The sequence below is a fragment of the Sus scrofa genome, chromosome 15, assembly GCF_054392235.1.
Source record: "Sus scrofa isolate SSC_HxYL_T2T_F1_AM1 chromosome 15, Sscrofa_HxYL_maternal_Yorkshire_Landrace_v2.0, whole genome shotgun sequence".
NCBI lineage: Eukaryota > Metazoa > Chordata > Mammalia > Artiodactyla > Suidae > Sus > Sus scrofa.
The window spans coordinates 81,175,092-81,184,705 of NC_139397.1; the positions used below are offsets into that span (position 1 = coordinate 81,175,092).

The following is a 9,614-nucleotide window of genomic DNA, read 5'->3' on the forward strand; positions in this document are numbered from 1 at the left end:
TTGATAAGTGTTTTATATCTAGATTATATAAAGAACTCCTACAACTCAACAACAGAAAGACAACCCAAATTTAAAAATTGGCAAAGGACCAGAATAGACATTTTGCAAAGACAATATATAAATAGTCAATAAGCACGTGAGAAGATGCTCAACATCATTATTCATTAGGGAAATGCAGATCAAAACCACTAACATTAGACTCTAGTGTTGGCAATAATCAAAAGACAGGTAATGACAAGTGTCGTCAAGGATATGGAGAAATTGCTAACATACACTGTTGGCAGGACTGTCAAGTGGTTCAGCCCCTGTGTAAAACAGTTTGTTCTTCAAAAAGTTAAACATGGAATTAGCATATGATATCGCAATTCCACTCCTAGGTATAATACCCTAAATATGCGAAAACAGGGACTCCAGCAGACACGTGTATGCCAATGTTCCTAGCAGATTTACTCAAAATAGTTTAAAAGTGGAAATAAGCCAACCATTAACAGATGAACAGATAAACAAAATGTGGCATGGAATATTATTCAGTCATAAAAAGGAATCAAATTCTGATACATATTCTAATATGAGTGAATCCTGAAAACATTATGCTAAATAAAATAATCCAGCCACAAAAGGATAAGTATTGTATGAGTTCATTTATATGAAATATGTAGAACAGGCAAATTCACAGAGATGGAAAATAGATTAGAGCTTACCATGGGCTGGAGGGAATAGAGAGCTATTGCTTAACAGTTACAGAGCTTGTTTGGAAGGATGATAAGCTTTGGAAATAGAAGTATTGGCTGAAGAACATTGTGAATGTAATTAATGCCACTGAACTGTACACTTAAAATGGTTTAAAAGGCATATTTTATGGTATGTATATTTTACGATAATAAAATAGCTAATTATCAAAGATTTTAATAAAAGACTTAGTAATACTCAAGTCCTATTGAATATTTTCTATGTTTCTCATTTTGAAATGTATAAGTAATTTACAACTGGTAGAAAGATTTTATAGTTTGAGAAAAGAAGTAGACTGAAGGTATCAACTATTAAAAATAATGTGTCAATATTTTGTAACATTTCAGAGAATGACTATGTTATTCTAGAAAATATTTCACAGTGCTACCATACTGATTGGATCACAGGGCTAAGGTGATGTAATTCTTAAGTTCTTATATAAAGTGGCAGCTGTAGGAGAGGGACAAGACTCAGGGTCAGGAGGTTCCTGCTGTAATGCAGTGGGTTAAGAATCTGATTGCAGTGGCTTGGGTGGCTGCAGAGGTGTAAGTTTGATCCCCAGCCCCGCACAGTGAGTTAAAGGATCTGGCATTGCAAAGCTGTGGTGTAGGTCATAGCTGCAGCTTGGATTCAATTGCTGGCCCAGGAACTTCCATATGTTGTGGGTGCACCCATAAAAAAAAATAAATAAATAAAAATAAAATAAAAAAAGACTCAGGGTCAGAAAACCTGAGATTGATTCTCAGCCTGATACTTACTTTCTCTAAGTTTCAGAAAAACCACACAATTTTATTTGCCTCAGTTTCTCATATGTAAGATGAGATAACAATTCTGTGTGTTTTAAAAGTCTAATAAAATGAGAAATACACATATGTAAAGTTGCCAGCAGAAAGCAGCCACAAGGTGGAAGAGACCTGAATGTCCATGGATGGATAAGTGGAAAAACAAAATGTGGTATATACATACAATGGAATAGTATTCAGTCCAGAAAAGGAAGAAAAGTGCTATGACATGGGTGAACCTGGAGGACATTGTGTGGAGTGAAATAAACCAGTCACAAAAAGGATAAACACTGTATGATCCCATTTACATGTGGTATCTGAAATAGTCAAAAGAATAGAGATAGAAGGTGAAATGGTGGTTGCCAGGGGCTGTGGGGAGGGAAGATGGGGGTGTTGTTTAATGGGTTTAGAGTTTCAGGTTTACAGGATGAAAAAGGTCTGCTGAGTCATTGCACAGTAATGTGCATATACCTAACACTACTGCACTGTGCATTTAAAACTGGTCAAGACAGTAGATTATATATTAGGTGAATTTTACCACAATTAAAAACATCAGTGCCAAATATGTACTGGGTACTCAATAAATGTGTGTTAAATCCAAATGGCCCCACTTCACAGATTAACAATGAAAGGAAGATCACAAGGGAGGAAATGCCCTCCCAATATGACTAAACATATAGACTTAAAACTGGCTGTCCACGATGAAGGAGTAATTTCATATTACCATAAGAAATTACGACACAGTTTGAGTTTTTAATTATTGAAAAGTTAAACATTTATAAATTGAGATGCATTTTAATTACTTCCACCTAAGGCCTATAAAGTTATTTTATTTGAAAGCATAAGGAATGGAGGGGAAGTCTCAGCCTTAATTGGAGGCAGTATCAGAAATAGTAAATCTGGCTTATAATATCCCCACTGGCCATTTAAAAAAAAATTCAATTCTGCATGGAAGCATCAGCTTTATGAGGCTCAAGACAAAGTTGACTGAGCTATGTTATTAGTTGGTCAGTTCACAAGGCAGGCAGAGCTGTTTGCTGGCCCTAGGCAGGGAAGACACAAAAGAAGATGGAGTCTGGGCCCTCTGGAGCTGACTGCTCACTTGGGAACAGAGCCAAGACACACACACACTCAAAGGCACAGGCACAGGCACGCATGCACGCACACACACGTCACTGCTAAAAAAAGTCATGAAGCACAATGATTGATAATGTCAATAGCAAAAACTCAGTATACAAATGAAGGGTGGTGTCAAGGCTGTCTTTGACAAAACCTTTTTATTTCAAGAGATTTGTCCCTAAATAGAAAACTTCTCAAATCTTGAAAATTGTGATCAAAAAAATTCCAGGTCCAGTGGACCACTCAATGGTATTTCAAAGCCACACCTACTTTTTTGATTACTTTTTAAACTAAACATCTATGAAAGAGAAACAAAAGCAACTTTTTGAAAACAAGTTTACCTTATAGTTAAAATAGAGCCATCCTTTGGGACATGTTCCATGCTGTTTTGGTGTATTGTTCTCTTTCTCTATGACCCAAACCTTTTTTCGCTTACAGATGCTAGGCATAGAAACTGAACACTCTTCACTAGCCCACAGTCCTGGAGGAGAAAACAGGTTAGAAATTACCCAAAACAAAGGTGACACTATGTAGGCATTCTCTATCGGTCACTATTTTTGTTTTTAATTATATCTGTAATTTTCCATACTTTGTTAAATCTAGAAATTGAGCTAAATTTAACTACTGATCATAGAGTTCTCTAGTGACAAGAGCTAACTGGGCAAGGTGCCAAATCAGTAATTCTAATTCAAAAATGTAGAAATTTTGCAAATGCAGAAAAAAAAAAAGGCTAAACAATTACTGCAATTGAAATCACAAAATTAATTAAAGTTCTAAGAATATTTGACTTGGTGAGCAAAAGAAAATTTTGTTGAGTAATAGTTTTGTTTTTAAAGTATTCGACTTCCAGGTAAATAGAAGAAAGAGTCCAAGACAATATGTCATCATTTCTACTTTATAATTCTTAAGAAAAATGTACTAATTTAGAAAAAATAACTGAGGAACTTCTAAGGAAGAAGCTCTTCTCAACACTGACCCTAACAGAACACACACACTTACAGATGTGCTTTCAGGAAGATATACCCCAAAGTCCTTAGTCTCTTGGAAAATGTTTTTCAGTTTAGAAGAGCTATATTTTCAGAGTAAAGGTTATAGAATGCATTTCATTAGCATTCAAGTTATAAATTCCAGAATAGGGCAGGGATGCATTAAATTGCAAGGGCAGATTCATTTTTCTAGTGTGAGTAGGATGAGCCAAAAAGATATTGGCATTTTGAAGGAGGGGCTGGAGTGCTATTTTCAATGCTGATTAGCTGCTATTCTTTCTGAATCACAAAACAACCTTTCTGTAGGCTGTTGTGACACCTGCTGGCAAAAGCGTGCTGATTAACAACATGGTTTTTCCTCCTCTAACTTTCTCTGTGGCTGCCCTTACACCACTAGAGATTGCTTTCCGTGTTTATCCCTCTCCTGACTTGGGGTATAGGTTCTTTTCAAAGCTGTTAGAATTGGAAACATCATTATCTTTTACTGGATAGAAAGAGTGGGGTGGGCATAGTGGACAATCAACCCAAATAACACTGTACTGATGAAGAGAATTAAAAAACCCGTCTTAAATGTACATGTATTTCTAAATCCATCGGGCAAACGGTGTTCTAAGGCAAGCAGCAATTAATACCAGGTGTTAAAAGATTACAGAATTCAATGAAAAATTTTCTTAAATGGGAAAGTGGAAGTAAGTTTCAACAATTGAAGTTCTGGCCAATTGTAAACTGGATACTAGAAAGAGATAAAAATATGAGTCCACATTGAAATTTCACAGAGAATAGAATTTATCAGGCATATTTTGACTAATTTCCATGGGCTCATTTTTGTTGCTGTTTTGGTTCAAGAGGAAGGACTTATCTGGATGTAGATTATTTTCAAGAATATGAATGCATGGAATAAACTGTTGGAATGATCATCCTTGAGAATTAAGACTGATGAAATTAAACATATTAAGTTGAAAAGCAAAATACCAAACAAACCTTTCTCACTGAGCTAATGCAATGAAAAGGAGACTTCAGGCCTCCTGAAAATTTGTTCATATTATAAAACCAAAAGTAGATGAATAAAGTAACCTGTTATGGATGAAATGAAGGCACATCTCTGGCTTTGATTACGCAAAGATCCTTCTTTTCCTTTGTCCCAGTTCTGGTATATTACTGGCGATCCATCTCTCCAGCTGCAGGAAAATTAAAAAATTAAAGGTCTTTTCTCATTCTGCACTTCAATCTCCAACATCGTTTTTAGAGTTCCAGGGTAAGGACTGAAGGCATAATATATTATTGAATTAAAAAATAATACTCATGTCTTTGGTTAGGGAAATGAAAATTTATAAGTTAAAGAGAATGTTTGAAGGCTATTCAACAAATTAACTACTAAGATCTAGTTCAATCATTCTGCAAATAAAAACCTGTCAAATAGAGTTAGATGCAAATTAATCTAGGTCCATACCGAAATTCATCATTGGTTCTTTCTTCCTGAAGTCCAATCCACCAATTTACACCATATTTTGATAGCTATTTAAAAAGAGAGAGAGAATGTCAGCATTTACTCGTTTTCCCTTTTCACTATTAAGATTAATGGGATTGTTGTTAATAGCTTTCTATTCTTTAGAATTTTACCCAGTTATCTAAAGAAGAGGACACTGAGGCCTAGCATCCTGAGAAAACATGGAACTTCATTATTCTAAACTACTCCCTCCTCATTATGGAAGAAAATTGGAATCAAATATTGAAAATGATTTTAGTTTCATACAACTTGCTATAACTTTGTTCCAAGTCTTATATATTTAAAAGTAAAATTTCTAACTCTTATAATTGGGATTTAAAAAGTAACATCGTGAGGTAAAAGAGAATGTGGATCCCCCCCCCCCTTTTTTGGTCTTTTTAGCCGCACCTGCAGCATATGGAGGTTCCTAGGCTGGGGTTGAATCACAACTGCCAGCCTACACCATAGCCACAGCAATGCTGGATCCTTAGCCCACAGAGTGAGGCCAGGGATAGAACCTGCATCCTCATGGATGCTAGTCAGATTTGTTTCCGCTGAGCCATGATGGGAACTCCCTTGCTGGACTTTTTTTTTTTTTTTTTAAATTAAAAATTTAGTGGTTTATTCTCTCAGTGATTTATAGAAGTATACTGCATATGCTACAGTACTTGAAAAATAATTCAAGGAATTCTCATTGCAGTTTCAGCGGGTTAAGGACCCAAGGTAGTCTCTGTGACGATGTGGGTTTGATCCCTGCCCTTAGCTCGTTGGGCTAAAGATCCAGTGTTGCGACAAGCTGCACTGTAGGTTGCAGATGTGGCTTGGATCCAGTGTTGCTGTAGCTGTGGTGTAGGCCTGCAGCTATAGCTCCAATTTGACTCCTAGCCCAAAGATTTCAACAGTAAAAACAATTTCTATTTTAGGCATTACTCTGAATGCTAAGTTTTAAACTAAGTATTGGCACCCTCCCCATGCAAATAGAAACGACAATATAGGACAAAAGAATACTACCGTATTTCCAGTGTTTGACAACTAGAAAATTATCCTTATATATCTTACTAATTTATACCATTATTTATCAAATAGATCTCAGTACAATAAAGAAGAAACGTGAAACGCGATATGCATGCACACGCACATACACATACACACATTAGAGCAGATGTAATACTGGACTTATGACCCAGGAAATTGAAATTCCCTCTTTAACTATAAAAGAAGAAGAGGCAGTAAGGATTTCTCTAAGACCTCTAAATCAATATACTATATCCTGTGTGTGCTATGTGTGAAATGTAACTTAATTTTTTATGCTAAAAGCTTGTTAATTTGAAGGCATTATTGAAATTTGCACTTCCATTTCTTCTATAAGGACTTGGGAATGTTTTTAAGATATTTTTTTTTCCATATGAATTTCAGGTCATCAGACCACAGAACCAAATAGCATTCTAACATTCTAATTTAACCAGTGTGGCTGTCTGCCATATCAGCAATTTGAGAATAACGCAAGATGGTGCAACTATAATTTTGGATCCCTGAGGTGTTGTTCCATGGACGTGTTCTTACATGCTGAATTTAGATTCCTATTGTCAGACTTTGGAATGGGTCCATGGGGACTGGCTGTGAAACTCAGTGGGAGAACCACAACAATTTCATTCAATCTAAAGCGGTCTCATGTGCAACAATAGTGGAAATCATGGCCTGATTGTTCACTGCCCCAATTAAGGACCTCTAAAGAGAAATTATAACTACTGCATCCTAAGTGGCATATTTATTACCACTTCAATTATAGCATGGTAATCCTCCACATGGCACATCAAAACCTGTTGAGATATGGAACAAAACCTCATAGGACAACCTCCAAGACACCCAGAGTGAAAAATCCATCTTGAAAAATAGAGGTTGTAAATTTTAGTTTAAGTATGAAACCACAACAGTAGACATTAATATTCTTTTTTTTTTTGTCTTTTTTTTTTTTTTTTGCTTTTTCTAGGGCTGCTCCCACAGCATATGGAGGTTCCGAGGCTAGAGGTCTAATCGGAGCTACAGCTGCCGGCCTATGCCAGAGCCACAGCAACTCGGGATTCCAGCCGCATCTGCAACCTACACCACAGTTCACGGCAACACTGGATCCTTAACCCACTGAGCAAGGCCAGGGATCAAACCTGCAACCTCATGGTTTGTAGTCGGATTTGTTAACCACTGAGACACATTGGGAACTCCAATATTCTTTTGTATGAAGAAATGTGATATAACCATGGACTTTGTAATATCAATTGTGTTTCATTACAGACAAGCAGTTGTTATAGATAGCATCATATGGGAAGAGCACTTAACAAAAAGAAATAACCTACAGCAGTAGCCAATATATTAATCTACTAAGCAATCTATGGAAGAACAACCTGCCATCTCTTAAAATGTTTCCATAAAGTTATTTTAAAGATTTAAAACTTCAGATTTTGGAGGGTGACTAATAGACGATATATTTTTGTTATAAATATTTTGAAATAAAATTTAAAAAATGAGTAAATCATAGTTTTGAAATGAAAATATTGCACAGCACAGCATAAAAATGTCAGTTCATGTCTAACAACTCCTAAAGTGCTGTGGTTTTAAAATTTTTTTTTGCATTGATCTGACCAACAACATGACTCAAAAAACTGGTACTCAAAAATTCCCTCTCATCATGCCCTGTGGTCTTACGTTAGTCAAAGAGAAAATTCTGACTCATTTCTTTTCCAAGATGGAAACATTACATTAAAAAAATTCTACTTTTCAGGTTTTAAAAAATGCATTCAGCTTTCTTTCTCAATAATTAGTTCTTCAATTCCCCAACTGAATGTTATTTTTGTCTTTCATATTTCTGCGTTACTATTCTTTGTAGAGGAGCTATACAACACATATGTAACTTTAAAAATATTTAAGGGAGTTCCTGCTGTGGTGCAGTGTGTTAAGAATCCAACTGCAGCAGCTAGGGCACCACGGAGGCACAGGTTCCATCCTTGGCCCTGTACAGCGGGTTAAAGGATTTGGCGTTGTTGCGGCTGTAGCATAGGCTACAGCTGCCACTCAGATTCAATCTCTGGCCCAGGAACTTCCATATGCTGTGGATGTGGCCATAAAAAATTACTTAATCCTTATTCTCCCACAATTATAGGATGGGTATGCCACAATGAGTGGTATGATCCTACATGTTTAGCTCCTCATCCTGGACTTCTGGACTGACTTGTTCCAGCAGGACATTCCTAGGTATGCAGTTTCTTATTTAAGAAACATAAATGGTCACCATAAATACCACCATTACCGCCAACAAAAATTGCCTAACAGCTGTAAATTATGCAGAAGGAAAAACTGCTTTAGAAATATACAGCATTCTTTTTTCTAAATCGATACCCTTTCCCTTTGGTTCTCTTGCCCCATTCTCCATCTCCACATTGTATACCCTCTGATAATTTTCTTCTGTGCTGTTAGATCAGCTGGCCACTCACCCGTAATACTGACAGGGCATTCTGTATTAACTTGGCTGTAGGCTGGGTAACAATTTTGCCATGTAAGACACCACAAGGGTGTGTCTGGTTTCAGATAACTAGATCTGTTCCTCAGCTAGATCATGGCACTGGATAAACTTATCAAATGGCCCAGCCTATGAGGTTTTATTGTTCCCTTCAATGGGAAGCATTAACTCCATCATTCCCACTGGCTTCCCAACAACCAAAGACTGGGAGAGTGAATTAAGGGAAAGATGAAGAAAGAAGACTTGCAGAGGTTTCAAAAGAGCTACGATCAAAGAAGCCCTGCACTGTTCGTGTCTGAGATGGCACTGGCAGCCATCTTTTGAGAAGCGATTTCATTTTGTTTTATTTATTTTTAAATTGTAGTTGGTTTATAATATTATGTTAGTTTCAGGTATACAACACAGTAATTCAAAATTTTTATAGATTACATTCCATTTAAAGTTATTGTAGGGAGTTCCCATTGTGGCTCAGTGGTAAAGAACCTGACTAGCATCCATGAGGATGCAGATTCAATCCCTGGCCTAACTCAGTCGGTTAAGAATCTGCCACTGCTGTGAGCTGTAGTGTAGGTTGCAGACATGGCTCGGATCCCGCATTGCTGTCACTGTGGCTTGGGTATAGGCCGGCAGCTGCAGCTCTGATTCGACCCTTAGCCTGGGAACTTCCATATGCTGCCATGTGCAGCCCTAAAAAGTTAAAAAAAAAAAAAATTATTGTAAAATAATGGCTATATTTCCCTAAGCTGTACAATATTCCCTCTTAGCTTATTTATTTCATACATTGTCAGTTATACCTCTTCATCTTCTACCCCTATTTTGCCCCTCCCCTCCCTTCCTTTCTCTCTCCCCACTGGTAACCACTAGTTGTCTACATCTGTGAATCTGTTTATGTTTTGTTATATTCATTTGTTTTATTTTTTAGATTCCATATTTAAGTGATAACATACAGTATTAGCCTTTCTTTGACTTATTTCACTAAGCATAGTAGTGCTTAGGTCCAT

The 9,614-nt window shown here is 36.7% G+C and overlaps 1 protein-coding gene and 1 long non-coding RNA gene across 7 annotated transcripts in view; one reads left to right on the forward strand and one right to left on the reverse strand.

Annotated features, from left to right (window-relative positions):
- The window catches only part of LOC146395943 (uncharacterized), a 180,578-nt gene that overhangs the window by 77,419 nt on the left and 93,545 nt on the right, over positions 1–9,614 (forward strand). Inside the window, exon 2 of one of the 3 annotated variants that reach the window (XR_014830503.1) lies at positions 8,257–8,348. The exons of the other annotated variants lie outside the window; for them this stretch is intronic. This is a non-coding gene — a long non-coding RNA (uncharacterized LOC146395943). The remainder of the gene's footprint in view (positions 1–8,256; positions 8,349–9,614) is intronic. 3 annotated transcript variants of the gene reach the window in all.
- Positions 1–9,614, reverse strand: part of PLA2R1 (phospholipase A2 receptor 1) — a 118,712-nt gene that overhangs the window by 25,319 nt on the left and 83,779 nt on the right. For all 4 annotated transcript variants that reach the window (XR_014830500.1, XM_085001215.1, XM_085001214.1 and 1 more), the window contains exons 18-20: positions 5,067–5,131; positions 4,691–4,794; positions 2,972–3,111 (exon numbers count right to left, since the gene is read on the reverse strand). Coding sequence is in view for 3 of the 4 variants with exons in the window: in XM_085001215.1 (XP_084857341.1) it covers positions 2,972–3,111; positions 4,691–4,794; positions 5,067–5,131 (309 nt within the window). In the remaining variant the exon portion in view is untranslated. The remainder of the gene's footprint in view (positions 1–2,971; positions 3,112–4,690; positions 4,795–5,066; positions 5,132–9,614) is intronic.